The sequence below is a fragment of the Apteryx rowi genome, unplaced genomic scaffold (genome assembly GCF_003343035.1).
Source record: "Apteryx rowi isolate R43461 unplaced genomic scaffold, aptRow1 scaffold_489, whole genome shotgun sequence".
NCBI classification, from domain to species: domain Eukaryota; kingdom Metazoa; phylum Chordata; class Aves; order Apterygiformes; family Apterygidae; genus Apteryx; species Apteryx rowi.
This window is the reverse complement of record NW_020450748.1, coordinates 436,682-461,333: the sequence shown is the minus strand read 5'-3', so window position 1 is coordinate 461,333 and position 24,652 is coordinate 436,682. Positions and strand designations below refer to the sequence as shown.

At 37.5% G+C, this 24,652-nt stretch overlaps 1 protein-coding gene across 5 annotated transcripts; it reads left to right on the top strand.

Annotated features, from left to right (window-relative positions):
• Window positions 1-6: 6 nt before the first annotated feature.
• Window positions 7-18,664, top strand: NDUFV2 (NADH:ubiquinone oxidoreductase core subunit V2). 5 transcript variants are annotated; one of them, XM_026078790.1, is made up of 10 exons: window positions 23-111; window positions 1,096-1,199; window positions 2,118-2,196; window positions 2,395-2,457; window positions 8,389-8,451; window positions 8,547-8,663; window positions 10,312-10,480; window positions 13,026-13,135; window positions 17,167-17,243; window positions 18,150-18,664. In XM_026078790.1, exons 3-10 carry the CDS (start codon window positions 2,188-2,190, stop codon window positions 18,241-18,243), a joined length of 702 nt encoding a protein of 233 aa, XP_025934575.1. In that variant the 5' UTR covers window positions 23-111; window positions 1,096-1,199; window positions 2,118-2,187; the 3' UTR covers window positions 18,244-18,664. The 5 variants fall into 5 exon arrangements, with proteins under 5 accessions (XP_025934572.1, XP_025934575.1, XP_025934574.1 ...); XM_026078789.1 differs by lacking the exon at window positions 1,096-1,199; XM_026078791.1 differs by lacking the exon at window positions 1,096-1,199 and having other exon boundaries at window positions 40-111; window positions 2,122-2,196.
• Window positions 18,665-24,652: the final 5,988 nt, after the last annotated feature.

The following is a 24,652-nucleotide window of genomic DNA, read 5'->3' as shown; positions in this document are numbered from 1 at the left end:
CTTGCTGCTGCGCCGAGGGCAAGCGCAGGCCTCAAGGAGAGTGAGGGGGGGGTTGCCGTTGCCGCCGCCATGTTCCTGTGCGCTCCCCTTCGGGCTGCTGCGGCACGCTCGGTAAGGGAGAGGCTGCCGGGGCGGCGGCGTCCTTCTCCGCCGGCGAAAGGCGGTCTGCCGGGCGGCGGGGGCCCCCGGCTGGGGCAGGCGTCGCGGCCGCTCGGCCCGAGGAGGCCGCGGGAGGGCCGGGGCACCGCTGAGGCGGGCGGCGGCAGGTCGGGTCGGGTCGGGTCGGGAGCCCCCGCCGCGGCGTGGCCGTTGTAAGGGCAGCGCTCCCGGGTGTCTTCCCCCGCCGGCGGCCCTGGGCTTGCCGCAGTTAGCTGACTTGCCTGCCGCAGTAAGGTTAGTGAGCGGTAGGGCCGCTGTTTCTGCAGCGGGCTCTAGCAGTGAGTGCGTGGTGTTTGTTGTAGGTTATTGAGAGGTTTTTCCCAGTGGGAAATAATATTTCTGGAGTATTTCKGACTTACCCTTGTGCATAAGGCCAACCACTGGAAACTCCCTGAAGTTCTCTTAGTTTGCTTTTCGCTTCTTAGTTAACTCTTCGCACCAGTTGAAATTATTTAAGGCAGTTTAAAAACAAGGACTTTTCATAGTTCTTCAAGCCTGGTATTTTACAGTTTTTTGGTTCTCGGGAGTAGAGCAATATCTTGGGAGAGAATAAGCATTTTCACTTAGAGACCAGGAGGATGGGTATTTTCATAGTGTCAGACCTAAGAAGTGTCACAGAATTATGGAGCTCTTGCTCTCTATATTTGTTGGAGTGAAACAGATTCTTGCAGAGAGCGATCTGGAGCAGGCATCAGTGCCATAAAGTGTTTTGGAGATTGTTTCTTATCATTAGTTACCTGAATTTTATGATGTAGTGGTGTTCCCGTTGGAGACAAAACTGTGTTAGATGCACTTAGTGAGATTTATACCAGAGTATCACATCTTCATTTATGTGTTCATTTCAGCACTGTCTGCTGAATTTCAGATTCACTTGTGTGTGCTGCTTWCACTTTATTTTCTTTTGTCTGACTTTTACATGTTTTCTGGTTCATCAAGGGCACTCAAGCTGGGCCCAAAACTGACTTCAGGCTTGCAGTTAGCTTGGTGTGCTTCGTGTCAGTTGATAAAGAAAATAGACTAAGAGTGTCCTGGAAAAGGTGGTGAGTAGGAATGGTCTGCAGTCCATAGTACAATTTGTGCATCCCAGAGGTCATTCTAGCCCCTGAGATCTTAATAGAAATGAATCGCTTCCCTGGCTACTGCTTAGAGGTGAACTAGAAGTGGAGAGCAAGGAGGAAATGGTTGCATACTGCATAATATGCATAATACAGAATTAAAAAAAAAMCCCATACTTTCTGGAAGGACTGCTCATGTGACAGAGAGAGACTGCAGTTTGTGGTGTTTGTGTGGCAGGTGAAACTATGTGATCTGCTGCTGAAAAGATTGAGCTGATTAGTTATTTTTTTATAGAAGAGCAGTGATGATAGTTGCCTGGTAGTTAGGCTTGGATTTCAGATCTGAGCCTGTGCCTCTATTTTTGCTAATTTGATGCTGATCCACTTGAAATCCCACAGACTTTATAAGATAACAGAAGCTAAGCTGTTAAGGAGGGATTTTTTTATTGAGATATATTTATTCTACTCTAAGAACTCTGAAAATTGATTTAGAATTCAATGTAAAAATTAATATAAACTTGATATAAAATGAAATTTGATACAAAATGTTAGCTCATGATAAGATAATATCATAGAATGATTTTAGTGATGCTGATCAGAATCTAGCAGTGCACATCTCTTTTGGCATGACAGATCCAGACAGTCCTGCAGAGACTAGTTGAACACAACTTGCATATGGATCTGTGTTTTGTTGGTATTTCAGGCGCATAACCTTATGATTTGTGCTATTAACCCTACTGTTATTATTCGGTTACATAAAAGCTGCCAAAGTGTGTAAATGCTTACAAGAGAAGGACCTCAGTAGTTATGGTRGTTTCTGCAAACTTTTGAAAGCATACACAATATAAAATAACAAATTGGGAAAATTCTTCACGAAATGTTTGATGAGAATTTGTATTCAAGGCAGTTACGTTAAGGTGTTGCAAAGAAGTACCAGTTTGAAGTTAAGGATTTCACTTCTACATTGTCTGAAATGATCAAGGTGAGTTAAGAGATGTGCTCTCCTAATAGTACAGAAGAGCCCTTAATATTCTCCGCTTAATTTAAATCATTAGTCATGACAAGACACTCAATGATTTACAATTAGACTAGAAATGAAGGTAGTTCTGAAAGCAGCCTGTAGCAGCTGTGCAAATTATTGCCTATTGATTTAACACTATCTACTTTATTTTGCTTGTAGATAAGACAAATCCGACACTTGCATAGAACAGCTGTGTGCAACGCCAGTGGAGCCTTATTTGTGGTAAGTAATTTCCATATGCTCTCTGCCTTACTGAAAAGAGCATGTATAACAAGATTTGTATATGTTTTTTTTAATCCACCTGAAGAAGTTCAATAGAATGGTTTATATTTAATGTATCATTTCATGCAGTATTTGTGTGTATGTGTTTGCAGATAAGATTTTGTTTAAACTTCTTGCATTATAAAACAGTTCTTGTTTCCTTTTTTAATTTGTTAGTTTAGTTCATAAGTGAAGCTTGTTAAACTTCTAATTTTTGAAAGTCAATATAAAAATGAATCTGTTTTTTCCCAGAAACAGGTAATAGAGAGTAAGCTGGGAAATTTGTTTAATCATACAAGCTGAATTGAACTGTAACTTCCTAGGCAGGCCGTATTTCTTGACTGCTAAAATTTGCCACAAAATTTACCCTTAGGTCTCATTCTGGCCAAGTTCACTAGCATCTGAAAAGTGCAGTTCTCACTTGTATTGTGTGTCATGTAGCACACTGAGTAATGATTCATAATGAGGCCATTAGGCATTATTGTAATACATATAAACAGTGATAATGACTGCAGCCCTGCCCCTAAATGTGAAATGTATGAAATGGATATGTTGTCTTTGTACCTCTGAAGAGAACCTGAAGCATCTTTGAGGTTCTGTCCCATTCTGCTTTATTCAGAGCTCTGTCTACTCTGCAGTTCAACAGCTTAGTAATTTGGCATTTTCCACAACATGGAATAGTAGAAATAGTAGAAATCAGCATTTTACTATAGAATTAACCATTTTGTTGGAGCTGTGTGCCCAGAATTTTGGGACAGTTTTTTTTTCTCCTTTCTGCAGCTGTCTCTACAGCTTTTCTTATCATTGGATTACAGTACATGCTTCCTACACTTTTCCAGAAACCTGAGCAGGCATTGGTGATTTATGGAGTGAGAGTTAGTATTCAAGGAATAGAGGAAATGTGAGTGTAAGTTGACAAGTTAGGAAACCTCAAGAATAGTCCGAGGTTGGTGAAAGCAGGGAAGAGGTGTTTTTGGCATCTTAATGRATGTCAGTGTCTGGCATATGAAGCTAGATAGCTTTGTAAATTCTCCAGGCATTTATCTATGTTTATGTTACTGTTTAAATGATTTACTGGAGGAAGAAGTACAAAAAGGGAGAATGGGAGGTAGAAGAAGAGCTGGGTGTTTTAGCTACATGTTATTTGCTGCTCTTTTRTTTAATAGTGTCATTCACTCCTTTTATTTTTATTCTCCTACAGAACTTCTGCTAGAAGAGAATAGGAAATTGTTTGCATTTTTCTGTTTTTATGGGGACATATTTGTTCTTCTATAAAGTAAAGGCCTATGGGAAGAAGATTGTTGGATGCCATTATGTATGCCTGTAATTGTTTGCCCTAACTGCCACTAAAAAGCTTTGGAGCAATTTTCAGATGCTAATTAACAAAACAAATATAAAGAGGAACTCTTTTTGCTGAGTTGAGCTGAAGGTATTATTTTAATCAATACTAGGTGTTTGTATACAGTCAGAAGATGGGACTTTTATTGCTTTCCACATTTCTTCAGAGAAAAGCAATATTAAAAAAGTCTTAGTTTTCTAGAATATCACTAGCATATGGCTGTCTGTCTTATTTTCTAAAGTGTCAAAGGTTGTTAAAACCTGCTTGCAGAGGAATAGTGGGCTTACTCTGGAATAACTCTAACCTCCCATTGTGGTGGTTCTCTTTGAATGTCAGTTTACACAAATGTCTTGTTTTTGATTTGCAAAACAGAGCACATTGTCCAGTGCTTCTTGTGCTTTTCGTATATGAAACCTGGGTATGAGGAAGGGAGACACATACAGCATATTTCTTTTGTAAGAGCAGGGAACATGCTGATGAGGGACCTGGTTGCCTTAAAATCTAACTATTTAAGGGTGGTATTATTTTATGTGCCCTTGTATCCCTTTGCAAATTTTTGTCATTTTGTTTTCTTACATATTAGCAGAAGCACTTACACAAATGAGAAAATTTCTACCTACTGCAACTCCCTCTTTTTCAGAAACACACAAGAAGAGACTTTCTCTGGAAAGAGATTGTCTGGTGTCATCACAGGCAACTGTATGATACTCTTCATGGAAGCATATCAAGCTTAAAAACTAGGTAGATTGTTTGCCCTTGGCAACCAGATTTACTATATTTCTGATGGCTAGAAAACTTCCAGTTTCAAAGATAATTTTATTCACAACAGCTGCCTTTTTTCTTTAAACGTGCCTTTTCTGTCTTTGACTTTTACCTGTCCTTATCCTCTTTAACAGCTAAAGTTTAACTCTCCTACTTCGTTACTTCATGGTCTTAAACATGAACTGAGTTTCCTCAGCACATCAGTTGCCCTTGTGTGGACTTTGGATATAGAGCTGCATAGGAGTTCTGTACAAAAAGTTAGAGACTTGCTATAATATAATTTTAATTGCTTGTGAAGATGGTGAGCACAATACTTGGATTTGATAGCATTTCCAATGTTCTTCATTTATATCTCTACTTCTGCTGAAGCAGTGAATACAGGGTACTTCTTCCCCCATGGAGGAGACATAGGGCATTTCTCTTCTGTGCTGATTTGATGTGGGCTCTTACCAGTTTGCTGTCCTGAATATCTTTTCACCTGCAGGCCACAGAGTTCTCATTTTGGTTTACAAATGTTTTTTTAGACTGATATTTACCATAGGGCATAGCTCAAGGTTCAGGTTTGCTTTAGATATTGAACCAGCTTCTTTGCAATGTGGGTGAAAGCTAAATTATTCAGGTTATGCTACTGTAATTCTTCAGTTCTCTTTAATAATTCTTTGTGTCCAGAAGGACAGATGAATTTTATCATAGATCACTGAAAAAGAATAATAAAGCAGCCCAGTTTGTTGCAGCAAACAGAATCTGATATAAACATCCAGCAGCTTTAGCACCTTACGTGAGATAATATCACCAACATGAGGACACAGTTATCTGGGTGGGCTCTCACAGTGCGGTTCTCACTATAAGTAGGTGGGCTGAATCCTGCAATACAAATGTGTTATACAGGCATACCTTGGAGATATTGCGGGTTCGGTTCCAGACCACTGCCATAAAGCGAATATTGCAATAAAGTGAGTCGCACGGTTTTTTTGGTTTCCCAGTGCATGTAAAAGTTATGTTTAGACTATACTGTAGTCTATTAAGTGTGCAATAGCATTATGTCTAAATAAACAATGTACAAAATGTGACATAGAGACATGAAGYGAGCACATGCTGTTGGAAAAATGGCACTGATAGACTTGCTCGACACAGGGTTGCCACAAACCTGCAATTTGTGTTTTTTTTGTGTGTTTTTTTTTTTAAAGGCAATATCTGYGAAGTGCAATAAAATGAGGTATGCCTGTAGTCAAGCTGTCCTTGAGGTTAAAACACATTATGTGAGACTTTAGGAAATTGGGGAGCACAGAAGAAAGGAATCGGAAAAATGTGTCTGGATAGAGATCTTTTTCTTCAACAGATTGTGGTAATTGGTCCAGACATTGTTTTTATTTTTTTGAGTATGGGAGGATGTCTTAATATATTCTTTTCAATGTAATATCTTTTCCAATATTGTGGCCTTAAGCAGTGAGTTTAATCTTGTTCTCCAGAATTTGTAGCCTTTAAAAAAAGGCAGAAACGCATCCTTATCATATAGGAACAAATCGGCTCATGTAAGTCTCAGATAAATGGTACATTTCAGATGAATGGAAGATTAGGGAGCAGGTGATTGGCATATCCCAGACAGCTCGGTAGGCCTAGTACTCTGTAAGCTCTTGATGAAAACTATCAAATTGCCTTGTGTCCACAGTACARAATTAGATGAAGCTCACTTAGGAAGCTGGAGAACACCAGATGTGACAGTTTTTAGTTAGTGTTCACTTGTGGTGTAGCCTTTTATAACATGTCTCGGGGCCTTGCTGCACAGAACTGACTGTGACAGACTGTAGCTGCAGATAAAAAGTCTTTGTTATCCTGAAATATCCTACATGTGAGAAGGAGTATCAGTTTAGAGATGATACACTGGCAATAACAGCTGTTCTGAACAGAGGGAGGTTTTAATAAACCAAACATACTTATTTGCAAACGAAATTGAGATCAAGTACAAGCAAACTATCAAATGTGTATGTAAGGCAAAACAGCAGCCTGAAACAAAAAAACATGCAGATTTGAGGAGGAAAAGTTTAAGTTATGGAAATATTTATCATGGATCTGATCTGTGCAGCTAAGAAGTAGAGCAAGTTTGTAAGGGAAAAATTTCCAAGCAGTCGTGTGTGTCCCCCCCCGCCATCAACCTCTTTTTGAAAGCTCTAATTGAAACTGGTAGAAAACCCTCACCAGCATCATGTATGAGGAGCTAGATCCTTTATTTGGAAGGGTCAGTCTAAAATACTGGCAATTGTATTCCTAAAAAGTGTTTTATGTCATGGTCTAGACCACACAATAAGCAATAAAATCATACTTAATAGTAGATTAGTGTGTTCAAAGTGTATCAATTATCTTTCTGTAATTCTTGTTATTAGGGAAAGTCATCCTTGGTAGATAACCATATATTGACTGTAGTTTTATATGCAGCTTGGAATGATGGTAGAGGTACATGCTCTCAAATCGATGGTGGTGGTAGTACTGTCTGCTCCAGGATGTAGGCAAGATAAGCAAGAGAATCTCTCACTAGACCAACAGATGAAATTGGAAGTTAAGTATTTGGTCTTTCAACATTAAAATTTCTAAACATAAGAATCTGCATAAAGAGAMTGCTGAGTGCTTGGAACACAATGTTGTGCATTGGAGATAATCTTTCATGGTATTAAGTCTTTTAGGATCTTGCAATATGAAGATTGTTCAAGGTGTCCTTTACTGCTTAATAAGAAGGCGGTGTGGGAATTGCAAAAGTACCCTAGGTTACTCGAAAGAACAATCAAAGTGATAGTCAGTGGAGTGGATTTTTCTCATAAATACACTTCTTAAAAAGCTTTATTTACTAGCAGATCTTGGACTACTTTTAACTTAAAGCCTCAAGAATAGGTTGCATTTTTCCCCAAACTTTCTATTTAATTTGAAGTTTTCTCAATTTTAATTTAATTTTAATTTGAAATTTGAATAAATTTGAAATCAAACTTAGCTAAGAGTATTTTCAAGGATGCCATAACAAGCTGCTTAGAGATAGCTAAAACTGCACAGAAAGTTTTCCTGGTGGGTAAGGATTTTGTCAGAACTAAGATTTCATTAAAGGAAAATGTCACATTCTTCAAAACTTTTAAATGTATTTTCTGAAAAAAAAAATCAAAAGTAATTTCAATTTTATGTGATGCAGAATATTTTGCTTTGGAAATGTGAATTCAATATTCTGCTTCTTCCATTCTGGTTCAGAATTGTTTCTAAAATAAAATTGTTGAAATCTGTTGCAAATCCTAATCAAGAGTGTATGATAAAATCAGTTAATATTGTGTTTGAAGAACATGTAGATGTTTTAGTTATATAGCAAGCTTCTTGATGACTTTTAAATGTTTTTACAGTTAAGGTCTGTTGTGGGGGGGGGAAGGGCTATTGTTTAGTGCCTTGTTTATTAAGGTGTTAATGAGAGAACTGTTAATCCACCCCGATGAGTTTGTACACAATTGCCAAACTGTATTAACAGTATAACAAATGTCTGTTTTGAATGTATCATATTCCTCAATAAATTTAATAGGAAATCACAAGAATGTCATCATCTTTAAAAGTGATGAAATAATTGTCATTATTTTCAATAACTTTCAAGGAGGTATTTAGTCATTTATGATTTGAAAACTATGAAATTTTAATTTGGAAATGTATCAAATCCATTTTGTTCAAGAAACTCAACCATCTAATAGGAATATATTTTACAACAGTAAATCTGTTCTGAATAAATTCCTGAAAACCCTATTTTTACACATCTATTTTCTCTTTTTAAGCACAGAGACAGTCCTGAAAATAATCCAGATACTCCATTTGAGTTCACACCTGAAAACCAGAAGGTATGCAGACAAAAAAGCATGTTAAATATGCAAAAAATTGACTTTAGATAAGTATTGAAACTTTTTTTTTCCCTCCCCTCTTTCCCTTTAAAAAGCGAATAGAAGCAATCATAAACAACTATCCAGGAGGACACAAATCTGCAGCTGTGATGGCAGTACTAGATCTGGCCCAAAGACAGCATGGATGGTTGCCCATATCAGCTATGAACAAGGTACTCAATTATCTTTTAAAGTATAATTTTATCATTTTTTGTTTAAAATCTAACTATTAATAGTAGGATATTAACATTTTTTTATCAAAGCATACTAATGCAGGAATTTAAATGTGGCACAGAATTACAAGAATCCCCCATGAGACTACCCTTAAAAAAAAAAAGGGGGGGGGGAACTGACGCAGTAAACTCTTGGCTCTGTCGCTTTACATAATGTTAGTCCATTGCTAGAAACTGCTGACACAACAAAACAAAAATTGCACAGTCCTTATTTAGATAGACTCTTTTTCCTATCAGAATCATCCTGGAAATAGGAATACAATTTTGAAAGGTTTTGTTCACTGATAAGTTTGGGGAAGAGATAAAAACTATGATGATAGTTTTTTTTTCTCCTTTCTTGTAGATTAGTGACACTACACATTGCCCCTACTGTCAGGAATGTACTTAATCTCTATGCCTGTGTTAAGGACTGTGACTTCTGCAAACTATGCTTTGGTGCAGTATGTGTAATGAGGGTCTCTTAACACCCCATAGCAAGTGCCTGTAAGACTATTTTCTTACTAAATTATATATTAAAATTGTGTCAAAATAAGCAAGCAGAGTGTTCCGAAGTGATAGGTTACGTGATGGTAATCAAATACCTAGAAATGTGAAATTTAGTTTCTTGTTCACGTGAATGAATCTATCATATTGTGTGTTGCTGGTGTATCGTCAGTTTTAAAGTGAAAATGCTTTAAGTTCAATCTTAATGTGCTAAATGAGGATTGTGTGCATTGTAGTGATTAGTGAATAAGTTAAGTGCCCATTTAGAAAAAAAAAATTGTCTGTTACTGTTTCTAAAATGTAGGATAAAGTCTCAAATCTCTACTACTGAATGGGAAAAGTCTCCTCTTATGTTGGCTTAGCCTAAGTTTGAGATACCAACATTTGCCATGGTTTGTTATTTGCCTGCTATAGGTACTGGAACATAAAGCAATAAGGCTTTTGAAAATGCATTTAATTCTCAACCTGAGCAGTTTGTCAGGGTTCCAGTTTAATGAGGCCAGGGATATTTATACCAGAACTGGCTCCATGGATCCTGCTTCTCTCTGTATTTATTAGCTGTGACACCAGTCTACAAATGTAGTGGTGCTGTTTCTAGGGCCAGCCTTGGTGTATCACAGAACCTGAGACAGACCTGCTGTGTCTGAATTAGGTGAGCGTAATACCAGCTTGGGTGTTTTCCCTTTACCAAAAGGCTTAAGTGGGTTAGTGCAGGCAAATGCATACAAGTGGCCGCACAGCAGAAGAGTGCAAGTGCAGTATGAGCTGGAGCCAATATGGGCAGCTGGAACCCAGCTGACTCCGGGTAACCAGCTTGTGTGTATGATGCTAGGTGCTGGAGGAGGACTGCTGACTTGAGCTCCTAACTGTGCAAATCTGTGGCTTAGTGGAGTTTGTGCTCAAGCAGGATTGGCTCCATCCAACAACTTGGGTGTCTTTTCTCAGTGCTTCAGTACTGTTGTGCTTTGATAGCCGCTCCCTCCCATTTATCTGGTGTTACTCTATTACTGCAGATAGAGGACAGGTGACTTTACTGAAATTATGAAATTTCTTTACTGGTGCTCTATGAGAATTCAACATAGTGTCTGTCTTCCCCTTGTTGTAGGTTGCTGAAGTTTTAGAAATGCCTCCCATGAGAGTGTATGAAGTAGCAACCTTCTATACAATGTATAATCGTAAACCTGTTGGGAAATACCATATTCAAGTCTGCACTACCACGCCTTGCATGCTGAGAGACTCTGACAGTATTTTAGAAGCCATTAAGAAGAAACTTGGTATGATACAAATTTGTAATTTGCTTTTTCTAAGTGTGGTTTAATAACRCATTATTTCCTAATTGAAGTAAAATTCTTCATATGGTGGGGACAGTGCAAAAATATTTAAAATTCAGAATGAAATCATTGTAGGGGTAAGCACTCAACATTTCAGATTTTGAAAATGAAGAATAAATGCCAAATTGGAAGATAACAGTACAGTAGAACAGAAAAGGCCATTGCTTTGGAGTGCCTTTAATGGTTTTACAGGCAATTTGCCAGGAAGTGAATCATTCTTACTGATGTTTGAAAATGAATCTTGGACTGAGAATTAAGCCCCATTCCATATGTAGAAGAGGATTGTGAATGCCACAGAACTTTTTTTATATGCAAAATAAGATTTTTCAGGTATATGCTATATGAAGATTATTATTGAATTTTTTTTAACTTAACTAAATTTAACAATTTACTTAAGGTAATATGAACATAACTTATAAATTCCTCACATGAAAAGTCAGTTGAGACTCCTACATCTTACGAGGTGTAGAGATAATTCATGGGTTTTGTTGGTTTTGGGGGTTTTTTTTGGGAGGTGGGGGGAAGGAGTTATGTGGAGAAGAGGCAAAGATCAGCAGCTAACAACTTCTCTTCTATGAAGTCACAAGCTATACTGACATTTCATAAGAACCACTGTGATAAGAGTTGCAGAAAGTTGCTTGTGATCTTATCTTTCATGTACTCAGTTGTCTGAAAAAAGCATTTTTTGCTGAGGTTCTTCATGGTTTGTACCTGTTCAGAGATGGCTTAATTTCTGTTAAAACTGTTAGTTTGAGAAATCAAAAGCAACTGTTTTCTATACTAAGAATATTTATGTAGTTATTACTGAGACATAGACCTTACTTAGACTTTTATGAGTTCTCATTCTCTGTCTAATAACTACGGAGGAAAATTGCTTTTTAGCTTGCTTTCTTTCATGGATTGGCTGAAAGATTTCATGCAAAGTGGCTTTTGTAGTGTAGTACCTCTATAACATGATAAATAACTAGTTTTGGTGCAATAATAGCAATGATGAGAAATCACCTTATTCTCACTATCTACTTCTGTCTGATCCTATATTAGTACTGGTTTTGAGCACATGTGAGTCTTTCCCATGTAAATATTTTTCATAATTTCTTTGTTTAAATAGTATCATGTGAACAGTATTGTGGCTATGCTAATAAAATAATCAAAAGGCAAGAGGCTGCAATGTTACAGTCTTACTAAAATAGCAATATTATCTTCATTCAACTGTTTGCATTTCAGTTCTTAATTATTAGGTACAGTTACTACAGGTTAATATAAATCCAGCAGCTTAATATCTGTTAATAATGTTCACTGAAGTAACCAGAAAGGTGTCTATTTTAAATAGTTCAGCTAGAAGGAAAAAGAACTCCACCAGTTTGTCGGCTGGTGGACCATCATTGGAATGGCCTATTCCCACTGCCTTATTTGAGAGAACTCAGTTTGGGAACCCCAGTATGGGGGAGGGGGGAGGGGAGGTTTAAGACTGAGAGAGGTGGTTTTAAGATGCGTAGCCAACAAATCATGAAATATTGTAGTAGTCAGAAATTAGTGCTCTGAATTACACCAGCAAACATTTCTGAAGCTAGGAATTCATAGAATATATGATGCAGAAAACCTGGGGAAACTCCTAAGATGAAGTGCTTAGGAGGTACATACAGAGAGACAGATTAAAAAGTACATGTACATGCATTTTTTTATTACGAATGCATTTTGATAACTATTTAATTTTGAAAGATTTGCTGTATCATATTTGTATATCTGCTGTATAACCCATATGTCCTTTTGAATATAATGTAATTGTAATTTTTATAAGTAGGGTTTCCATGACTGTTGTGATCTTAATAATATATTTGTGTAAGTTGCAAGAGCATTTTTGCCACTGGCTCCATCTATAATAAAGGAAGGTACTTTCAGAGGGCAAAAAGGATACTATTACAGCCAGATCACATTCTCGTATGCTATTTGGCTTACCTGTCTGCTGGGGATGTCCGTATCTTTATTGGTTATATCACTGAAAAAAATGTCATGGAAGCTAAGTACACGTACAGAGCTGTTCAGGAAAGAAACCTTAACGTATATATCTGGGAAGTTGTTTCTAAATTTGTAGCCAACAATCTTAATGCTTAGATCTTGGTTAATTTGGGAATTCAGTACTCAGCACTGAATATTACGCATTTTACATCAGTATATGAAAGCTATATTCTCCCTCTTTATCTCTTCCACTGTATTGATTGCTAAAAATGTTCCTAAGCAGAGCTGTTCTGTTTCTCAGAAGTGTCACTTCATGATTATTTTTTAATAAATCATATTTGTAAAACTGTAAATCAAGTCTCCAAAATGTATCTGAAGAATTCACGTTTGGACTCATTTAAGAGATTTTAACTGTGCAAATGTGTTTAAGGCCAAAATGTAAGTAATGAAAGAATCATGGAGAACTTAAAATCTTGCTTTGTTAATCCTATTTAATAACCACTGATGAACCTAATATTCTTTATTGTTTTAGGTATAAAAGTTGGGGAAACAACACCTGATAAACTCTTCACACTGATAGAAGTGGAATGTTTAGGTGCTTGTGTAAATGCCCCAATGGTACAAATAAATGACAATTATTATGTAAGTATCTCATTCTGTTTTAAAAGACTAAACTTCTTTAGTGCGTAACCTATATTTTATTAATTTTATATATCAAGTATTTTCATTCTTCTAGATTCTGAAGCTTTGGTCAGTTACTTCAAGTTCCTATTGCAGGGACAGCTTACAACCTAGAGCAGCATCTTGTAGTTTCTTGGCCTCTTAGAACACTTCATCTGTATCATAATGTACTGATGTCTTCTGGTCTCTATAAAAATAGACATCATAAATGTTCTCATTTTTTGTAATGAGATCATGAATAGAGATCCTTATGGAGGTACTTTTTTTGGCATATCCATATAGTAGAATGAGTAGTCTTGCAGGTGGCTTTCAAATTGAGAAAGAATGTTACTCTTTGGGGGGATATTTTTGTTTTTAAACAAYTCTCCACATTACAGCCTTATTCCAATTACTGTAGTTTTCACTTTTTCCCTTATCCTGTTTAATCAAGTTAAGGAGATGTATCATCTGCTAAAAAGTCAGTTTCGGCTTGGAACCTAATTATTAACTGGTTTTGCCTTTCCATATACTAACACCAACCCAGCTCCCTTAACATTAAATATATTCAACAAAATTCAGTGACAGTTCTGCTTTGGGTTTTGTTTCAGGGTTTTTTTGGCCACATGTGAAATAACACAGACAGTGTTTTAAAGCTTTAAGCCCAAACAGCCTGGTTTTGTCATTAGGTAGCATATGATGGAAAAGAAAAAAAAAAATCTGGGGCATAAGCTTATATGAACATTGTGGAAAAAGTCCAAAAAGTATTAGACATGTGGTGGTATAGAACAAAATGTTATTTTCCATTATGTTTTTTTTTTCCCCCAGAGGAAAAACTTTGAATCAGTCACATTTGCAAGAATGGTGAAATTAACAAAAGTGCAATATATTGCAAGTGGGATGTTTAGAGCTAAGATTACAGAAAATTAACATTAATAAGTGATAATTAAAGCTCCAAAAACATGATGCTTGAAAGCATCCAGTTCATACTGAAAGTCACTTGGGCAATCCCTACTCCATGTTTTGATTGATGCTTCCAATATTCTCTTTTTAAAATTTGACTGGGACACTTTCTGTATGGAGCCTGACTACAGAAGAATAGCTCTATACTTTTCTAGTTTAATATTGGAATATTGGACAATGCATTGGGTTTTTTGTATCTTGAAATACAAAGCTCATTGTCAGTACATGCTTTATCATGAATTTAACATGTTACCATACAACGTTCCTAATGATACTGAATGGTAGTACATGTGTAACTGATGGCACAGTGTCTTAACACTGCTTTCAGTATTCCATTTGTTTAAGCAGGAGATTATCTTTATGGTTCTACTGAGTGCTAAAATGAYGGCTGGATGGAAGTTGCATAGTTTTTTTTCTTCAGAAACTCTCTTTGGGAACATAGCTAAGAAGATTTGGATCCTCTTCACAGTATCTTTATCTGTTTAAAAATTCTTGTAAGAAGCTGGTAACTTTTTTTTTTTTTTTTGGACTTGTTTAAATATATGAACCACAGAAATCCTGAAATACTATTTAGAATAACCTGCCAATGAAGAAAGTTTCTTTGTAATCCTCATTCAGCACACCAAAACAGTTTTAGTTAGGGATTCAAAGATCTTACATGCTGGTATTCTTGCATTTCTGAAGTATCAGCCATGTATGGCTGATAAGTAACATCATTTACTTTTCAGAAAGTAAGTTCTTGGCCCTAGAAGTTTGATTCTTGTGTACTCCAGGTCTGATGTATGGTGAAAGAGTGATGAAAAACAAATTGAGAATTTTCCTTTGACTTCATTGAGTGTCTCCTTTCCCTGCATTTGTAAAGAATGAAATAGTAGCCAGTAYCTTGTTCTGGATGTCTTTCTGAAGACAGTACTGGCTTTTCAGACTAAATACTACCTATATCCAGGCTGAATACCACCTACTTCTCCAAAACCTTATGTAGTCTTTTTGGATGGCATCTCACTGGTGCTGTTTGCAATGAAGACTATACTTCCTCTCCTGTATGTAAAGGCTATGTATTTGCAGGGAGCAAGAGCTGTGCTTTCTTTATCTAATAACATGATCTTTCCTGGCCACAGATAAACATTGGGAGTGCCTTCATTGATACGATGTTTGGTTTTTGTTTTTTTTTCCTTAAGCTATCATAGAATTTATGAGTAGATCTAATTATTCTTTACAGTATATTGGTATCAAACTCCTTTTTAAAAAAGTTCGAATTTTGTTCATAACTCTTTATTCCAATTCACCTTTGTTGTCATTTATTTTGATAAACAACAGAATGATTTATATGTGTTGCAACCTTACTGGTCTGTGTTCCCCAATCATTAATGTGTTAAGCTAGATTTGTGGTACAGAATATTATGACAGCATTTCATTATCTTTTTATATAAAACACTACTACTTTTTCTTGTGCCTCTTGGTTTCCAATGCAGAACACTTTCCATTTCACTCTTATGACTATTTAGTTTGCTTAATAACCTTTTAGGTAATATTTTGTCTCTGTCCTTCTAAAGATGTTTCCTTCAACTGTTTTAGTCTTCCTTTTCTAGAAATTGTTCCTGTACAACAATGAAAAATGTGCATCTGAAGCAGACAATTTTTCTTGTGCCGTTTTTCTAAAATAATAATTACAAAGGGAACCAAATACTGTCTTTTACCCTTCATATTTCATGTAAATACAGCATACTGGTACTGTATGAAATTTTTAAAGTTTAAACTGGTGTTTTTCACAGTTGCATTTAGTTAGATTCTTGAGTTTCCTGACATAGCCAGGATAAGCAAAATGAGAACACAGAAATACTGTATCAAAAGGAAATTCTGCTTTGAAACTAGAATTTTAGTCAATGCAATTATTTCCCTTTTAACCTGTACTTTTTTCAGTACAGAGCTGACTTGGAGCGAGAGGCATAATAGTGTATTAGGAAAACCCATAACCATGAATTGGTGAGAAGTCAATTTTTTTTAGCTTAGTGCAGATACTAACTTTAAAACATACCATATTTCACAAAGTTAGGGAATGTCACTGAGTCACTGCTAGCATAATGCTGTCTTAAGTAGTTTGAGTTGTAAAAGTTTCCTGAGGGAAACAGTGTAGCCTATGGAAGAAATGTGAAGCTTAAGAATAGTATTAAGAAGCAAAAGCTTTGGCATGGTAGAGGAAAAGGGAGCGAGACTATATGCTAAAATGGAATTCATATATATATWTTTTTTCCTTTCAGTCACATTCTTGACTTACGCAGCTTTGGATGAATGATGCGTTTCTGTTATAGTGGCCTCTCTATAATTCTGGACTGAGAAGTTGTGTTATCATGGATTTTATTTAAACTAATTTTGAAAATATTTTTAAACTCGTATTTGATAAGCTTTTAAAAGCACTCTAGAACAGTTTTATTTGGAAATAAAGGTCTGGTTTGACACCATCTGCAAACTTTTAAGTTTCTGAATTATGACTAACTGGGATGTCATCAGACCAAGGGAATTCATTTATCTGTTGAAAGAATTCAGCCTTTAAGTAACGTGTGTGTGTGTGTGTATATATATATATAAATATATATATATATAAATACTTTATTTTGCTATCACAACATCTGGTAATTTTTTTTCTTTTTAGAACTGTTCTCTTGCACTGTGCCCACAATTTTTTGGCACAGCTGAAGTCATGCAGCGTGTGCAACAGCATGCATGTATTGGGTAGGCAGAAATCCAGTTTGCTAATACAATGGGAAGCTGAAAACAAACCCATGTTATTACATGACCAGCTTGAATATTGTTAATTTTAACATTATTTCTGCAACTGTGTACAACATATAAATTTTACCATTAGAATATGACATTAGGCTTTTCAGTTTTTCGTAATTCTTTAAATCAGTATGCACGTATTAATGGTAGGATCAAACTTACCTATGCTAGGATCACAGCCAAGGGGGCTGCTAATCTGATGATTTGTGGATGCTGCATTTAGCACAGTTACTGACTAATTTTTGCTTTAATAGTCAATGATCTTTTTTTTACAGGAAGATTTGACACCCAAAGCTATTGAAGACATAATTGATGAACTAAAGGCTGGCAGAGTTCCCAAACCTGGTCCAAGGTATGCTGTATTTGTATAATAATGGCCAACTACTTGCAGGCTGATCCTTTGGGGAAAAGAAACTAAATTCCTGTTACAGGAATTTTAGTTAACTGCTTAGAGCTAAAAAGCATTCATTAATTTATTGAACAGCTTGATGTGTGTTCAGTGCCCTTCTGTATCTTCCAAGCCAAGCAAGAACTAGAAAGAACTGCAAGAAGATTATTTCTATGTTCCTAGGGACTGACTACAGGGGGAAATGAGGAAATGGGAATTCTGATCTGGCTCAGTACTTAATTAACAGGTGAATGACATCAAGAGTTTTTGCCCAGATCACTTAAACCAACAAACTCCTGCTGATTTGGGGGATTTTTGACAATAACCAGAAAGATCTAGAGTTTGTGGAAGGTTTATGCCTGAATTTTTCTATGTATTATTTCCCTTTGTTCTTTGTCAGCCCAAATATACAGATGTATATGTGAATTTAGCAATTAATTAGTACCATTTCACTTGGATATGTGATTTATTCCCATTGTTTCTATGATTTTTTTTTTTTTAAATAGGAAGAAGATAATCTTAAAAGTTATGGCTTCTAAGTACAGGGATGCATCTTAAGGATGATTGGTAAAACTGGATAGCCTTTGGTATTGCTGGGATCAAAGTCACTTTTGCTTGACCTACCTATAAAAATAACCTAAATGATGGCATTATTATACATTTCAGTTATCAAGTTGCATGTTTGGCACTGTATTTGAATTTGAAAGCCTTTTGACTTACAGTAGTATTCCATGTTTCTGAAGGATGAATAGGAAGAACAATGGAAAACAGTGGCCTTGGCTTCAAGTCAGATTTTTAACCATCTATCCAGTGATTAAACAATATTTGAGGTTAATACCAGCAATAAATAACACTGCTGTCATTTTTCAGGAGTGGACGTTTTTCTTGTGAGCCAGCTGGTGGCCTGACTTCTCTGACTGAACCACCCAAGGGACCAGGGTTTGGAGTTCGAGCTGACCTCTGAGGATTTTAATATATGATAAACTCTGAAAATAATAAAGTAACTTTAATCTCAGTGAAATGATTTATGTTTACTACTTTAAAAAAACTGAAGCAAGTAACAGGAATTGGAATGTCTCTAACTCATCATGGTCTTAACTACTGTAGAGGATAATCATAATTAGTTCCAGATCATAAAAAAGTGGTTCTGTAGACTGTAAAGTGACTCACTCAAAGAGTCCATTTATGAACATCAATAAGTCAAAAGATGTTAACTCCAGTGACAATTCTCTCAACTTTTACTAAGTAAAGGTTCTTTGAAGAAGGAGCAAAACTGATTAAACAAGGTTTGGCAAATGCATAAGCAAACAAACTGAAAATGGATTCTCTAACAAAATTTCATTGCATGGTACTTTTAATTTCAATAAAAAATATGTAACAGGAAAGGTGCTCCAAGATGTCTTCTGTAAAAATCTGGTAGGTTCAGTAAGAGATGATTCTTACTTAAGTCTAATTCTTTCTACTACCATTCAGTGGCCTTCAAAAACTTAACAATCTTTTTACCATGTTTCAAAAAAATAAAGGAACAGTAATAATCTACTAAAAGAATGAACAACGAGTAAGTCACTTTTGTACAAATTTATTAAACACAGACAAAGCGTGCAGTTGGAGTAAAATGCAATACAATGGAATAGTTTAACACACTGTAAGTGTAGTATATGAAGGTAGTTTTTTGATCCACAGGTCCTTTTTTGACCTTACTGCTGTGTATCAGCTACTTTTAAGAACTAATCTAGAAGTAGGAAATGAAGGTATTTCTTTTCCTGATACCAAAAAAAAAAGTTCAAGATAACAAAAACAACTGATTGCATATTAATACTGAATATATATGTGCTTGTAAAATCASGCAAATGAATCATATTTTTAATGTGCATTCCAAAGTAATTTAAATGTTAAGGAATGTGAACATTTTAATCAATTGAAACCATATAAAAATCCTGGGAATTCTGTCTGCCATGAAAGTACACTCTTCTTACAACTAATGTGATCAATGGAGTTGATTTGTAGTATTTTTACTGTATTCTTTATCCTCTTTAGTTTTGGTACTCTGATTAACAATAGCTTTCCAAAACTGTTCTCCCTCTTGAGTCAAATTTTCTATTAATTTCTCCACATAATGTTTATCTCATATTGTCCTTTCAAGTCCCACCTTTCTTTCAACAGGCTGTGTGAAATTTCTTGCCATATTGTTACACAAGTAGTGTTGCTGTTGGTATTTTGAGAGCAAAATAGATATATACCTATTTTATATATAAACTTGCTTGTACAATACTAAATTTATAAAAGGAAATCAGTGAATTGCAAACAACTGGGAAAGTGAATTTTATAAATACAAATGCAAGACATGGGTGAAGCAGCCACCTAATAAGCATTAAAAATCTTGTACATAAATGATATACTGTGCATATAAGAAACTAATACCTGAATCAAAAGATTATCTGTAATTTAAAGTTGCTGAATACCCTTCTGAAAGGTTATTCTAATGTTCTTAATGGCTACACTCCTGTAGCAGGCCAGGCATTCCTGCAGTACTTCCAGAGGCACTATGTGAACTGACACTGTTTTCCCTAGTATAAAATAAAGAGATAGCCAGCATCATGTTTTGATGCAAAGAAAGGTAGAATTTAACATACCAGCCTATAACTAAACTGTTTGCTGTACTGTAATAACAAAGCTGTATTCCAGTTCATATAGAAAAGGATTTCCTTATTCCAAACCTAGCATCAGAGTAGGCAAGTTTTTAATGTATACTTTGAATATAAATGAGGAATTTTTTTATGCATTATGGAACTATAAAGTGCTACAACTACTATTCATGTTTTTGTATATAACTGAAACTGATTGCACAATTGTATTTAAGGGAGAGACAGTTTTAGAACTGCTTAGTTTGCTCACTACAGAGTTTGAAACAAAGCTCTAGAATGCCTCCCATTCTTAAAGCTGGACTGGACAATTTGCTCTCTTGTCCCACTTCTCCTCCCATTCATCGGCATCTTTATATGAAAATCTTTTGTAGTCTTCTGTTTGTTGGACATGTCATATTAATGGTGTTCTGCACACAAATTGCATTTTACCATTATTTTGATGTAATACRTAACAGGATAACTCTGCAAATGACTTGATTGGAAAATGGCAATTTATTTATGTTCCTTATTGCCTGATACAATATTCTATTTAACTAGTGATGTATCAGATATGTAAGGCAGCTGTAGGACTGTAAAATACTTGGAGAGAAAATAAGCAAGGAACTACTGGTTTTCTCTCTCACCATATCCAACTCAATTATGAGTCTTTGTGGCCCACAAGGGATTTTAAAGACTTGCCATGGTTTCTGTATCAAAAAAMCCCCCAAAAACTGGTAATCATTGTGTTAAGATAAATGATTAAAGATAAATTCAGACACTTGAGATTGTTTCAGGTTTTGTTGAAATCTTAAGGTTTCAAATTTCAGATGTTCCAACTAAAAACATTCAGGCTTCTGTAATATTCTTTTTATATGTAATTTGCTACATGTTCAATAATTTGAACTTCAATTTTATATTCAGTCCAGTCTTGGAGCATACTTTGTGATAAACTATGGATGTGAAATTCACTTTATGTTGGACTGTGGTGAGGATTAACAAGCTGATCATTCTGAAAGAGTTCTGGAATAGAAGAGGAGGATTTGAGTGTGTTAATTCCTCCAGGATTCTTGAATAGCTCCAGATAATACTGTGTGCTTTTACTAGTATTATTGAAGACTCTTAGATAACAGAACTGTTGAAAGGACATCATTTCTGCTATTTTTAACCATTAATAGCAGATGGTTTCTGATAGCATTTTTGGGCAACTGAAACTAACCTGTCAAGTACTTAAATGCTTCTAATTCTGCAGATCAAAGCTACTGGTTAGTATCTTGGACTATATAAGTATCGGGTGGTGTGTTAAATGGAAAAGAAGTTAACTGCAGCAGAAGTTAATTGATTCCTTAGACTGGTAAAAGCAGCAGTAACAATCRTTCCATGTTTTTGTGTTGTCTTGCCTACCCCTCTCCTTGCATGAGGAAAGAAAACCCCATACTGTATTGTTTCTCCCTAATTCTTACCAGCACAGTAAAAGAGAGACCTTTAACTGGGGGCGGGGGGTAAGGCTACCGAGAGCAGAAGTCTTGGGAAAGGAACAGAAATGTCAGAGCATGGAAGCAGAAGACACACTAGAAGAATCCACTGGACTGGGAGAATGGGTTGTTGTTTTTTTCCCTTGGTAAAGATGGGATAATCAGTGATGTATTTGATGTTGGATAATGGAAAAAAAGACTTCCATGAACTCCATGCACTGCTAGAAAATTAATGACAGAACACAGTTCCAGACAGACAGATTTTCATTGTTTCTTGCTACTTATATCTGTCCAAAATGTTAACTGGTTCACTGGCTGACCTGCCACTATCTACCACAGGCCTGTCTTGTATACATCCATCAGTGTGTTCATTTTGCAAGTTCTTAGAATAAAGTTCCTATTTTCAAACTTTTCATACTGCAGTTTGATTTTTCACTCAGTCACTCAATTACTAGTTTGAATTGAGCAATGATGCAGGTCAACTAGATGCTGTGCACGTTTATCTTGCATTATCAACTGTGAATTATTTCTCTCAAGATATTTCACTGGTGAGGGCAAGTCAGGGGAAGCACTATGGAAGTGAATGCAGTAGGGCTACAAAGAAATTTTGCAGCTGTACTGTGTAAAAAGGAGGGGCTTCAGGAGACAGGGAGAAACTAATCTAGTGGTGGCAATGAGTGTCATTGCTTAAACACTAGTTCTTAGGCTTACAGAACTATTTTTTTAGTGACTGATAGATACTATCATCAAATCTTAACATCTGCTGCAGAAGTGCTCATGTTGATAAGATTCTTTCCCTGTTAGTAATGGTTTTGGATACCATTAACATATTGAAATTGTGGAACTCTATGCTGCTACTGCTGATGTACAAGGATCAGAATGCAGTATTACACCACTGCACAACACCAGTAGCCTGTAATTTTTAGAAGGTGAATAATCACCATCTACCCTGTAATACTGTGAGAAGATGCCTTGGGAAATGCTTGTTACTCCACTTACGGTGTCAGTTATAGTCTCTGCCTACTCTTCAATCTGCTAGCTACTTCAAGTGATGACCACTGCAATCAACCAGACATTAAAGAAGAGGAAGTGTATGCAATTCCCTTTGTTATGTGGTCACAGGTGCCTGCATACCTGCAAATCAAATAAAAATGAGGGCAGTTGCTTTACCTACTGCAACTGATCCATACCATGATTTGTACAATAAAATTTTGAAAGCAAATCAAACTAGTTTGGCTAAACAAAGGGTATTTTGAAACTTGTGATGCCAACCATGTCTATCCATGCTGGACCACAATGGRTGGAGATAAGAGTATTGAGGAAGTCTATACAAGATAGCTCACCTTAAACAAAGTATTATCTCAGGTATACTGAATAAGTAAGAATGAGATTAGAATCCACTTATTTGCTTACTTATTCATTACCATATCTATGATCACTGAAGATAGTGGGCATGATAAACAGTCTGCCTGTTTAAAAAGGAGAATGTACTATGGTGTTTTTCTTCTATAAATAGAAATAGATATTACTTTCTCTTGCCAAACTGAATTATTCAAGGCATATTTTAAGATATCTAGCCAATAAAGAATTGCCAGAATATCTCTTTCCATTCAAACTTCAGAATTATTTTCATTTTGAAAATGTTATATTTTTATTGTGAAAATTTACATTTCTGACTGGCATAATTAAGGAACTCCTGCTTTCTACACCTTACCACTTGAAAGTAATCTGGAAACAGGCTAGAACAAATGGAAGAGCTTTATTTATTTTGCTGCCCTCTTCTCAAAATAGCAAATATGGCAGCCCAACTACCTTCTGCTGCTTACAGAGGCAACCTGAAGGCTATTATTTGAAAACATATTTCATGAATACCAAAGCACATAATTTCTTAGTCTTAACACATAATGCTATTCTAATAAGCAGATGCAAAAACTGTTTCAGAATAAAAGGCACAGACAAATGACCAGTTTTTAACACTACAACTAGGACTAGYATCAGTCTACTTCTGTAACTCCTGATGCATGTATACGACATCTGACCTATCTCCCCTGTGAAAGGGAAAAATGCAAGCAAGAATTGTTTTGGTTTTTAAATGGAATCAGGCCCAAGCTTCAGCTTGCATGATGCGTCTGTCTTCTGAGGTTGGGGGCAGCATGGCCCTTACAGCTGATCCTGCAGCTCTTCACCTGCACTTGCTCCATGCCCAGCGAAGTGAGATGGGGGAAGCAATGTGCCTGCAGGCAAGGCGAGGCGCAGGAGAAAGCACTGGCCGTGCCGCAGCAGCCGATGGCTCGTCCCCTGGGCGGGTAGCCGAAAGGCCAACTGCCCCCCCGGGCTCTCCGGCACCGCATCACACGCACCTGCGTTCAGGGCCTCCTCCCAACAGGTGCGCGCCCTTTAACTACAGCTTCCCGGTACGCAGGGCGCGTGTGCAGGCTCGATAATAAGGCGGCCCCTAGCCGACGGGGGCAGCTGCTCCTTCTTGACCACTAGGGTCCGTACCCCGCCGCGCCCCCCTCATTGGGATGCGATAGAGCCGCTGGGCTGTGCCCACCGCGCATGCGCACTGCGCCGGTTGTTAAAACTCACTGCGCCATCGCCGCCGGAAAACCCCTCCCCAGGGAGGGAGCGGCTGCGACGGGTGGGATAGGAGGGGGGGGGGGCTGCGTCGGTGGTTCCAGGTCGGTTCCCGCCGTGAGAGGACTTGAAAGCTCTCGTCCCCTCGTCCCTTCCCTGCCTCGATGTCGGAGGCGCCGCAGCCGGGCCACCGCAGACGCTGCCATTTCCAGAATGTTCCAGCCGCAACAGCCAAGAACAGAACAGACGCCGCGACGCGTGCGCACTGCTCGCTCCTTCCCGTCACCACCTTCTTCCCTCACACCCCCCTGCCCGGGCTCCCGGCGCTCTGCGAGCCCGTTATTCCCTGCCGTGTGCGTGCGCGCGAGATCGAGCCGCTCTACCTGCACGACAGAAACGAACCCGAGAGACAGTGCGCGCGTGTCCGTCTCCCTCGGGGGAGGAGGTACAATGACGTTGACCCCTCGCCTCTCCCTCCCCAACCACCGCCCGAGCCGTGTAACGTTCGCTGTAGCGTGTGCCCGCCCGCGTCTCGTGCCCTGTGCGAGGGCCACGTGGGTCGGGCGCGGCCAATGGGAGCTCGGCGGAGCGCTACTCTAAAACCGACGTTGTGTAAAGGGAGGGGGGGGGAAGCGGCGGAAGGGGGGAGGGGAGCGGCAACGGCAGCGCAGGGTGAGAGGGAGGGAGCGGGGGGAGGGGT

What these genes read in the sequence shown, in the direction of transcription:
- NDUFV2 (XM_026078787.1), top strand. Translation starts at nt 70, where the DNA reads ATGTTCCTGTGCGCTCCCCTTCGGGCTGCTGCGGCACGCTCG. An exon ending in GGGCTGCTGCGGCACGCTCG is followed by an intron (nt 112 to 2,394) that starts GTAAGGGAGAGG and finishes TTTTGCTTGTAG; the next exon opens with ATAAGACAAATCCGACACTT. An exon ending in GTTCCCAAACCTGGTCCAAG is followed by an intron (nt 17,244 to 18,149) that starts GTATGCTGTATT and finishes GTCATTTTTCAG; the next exon opens with GAGTGGACGTTTTTCTTGTG.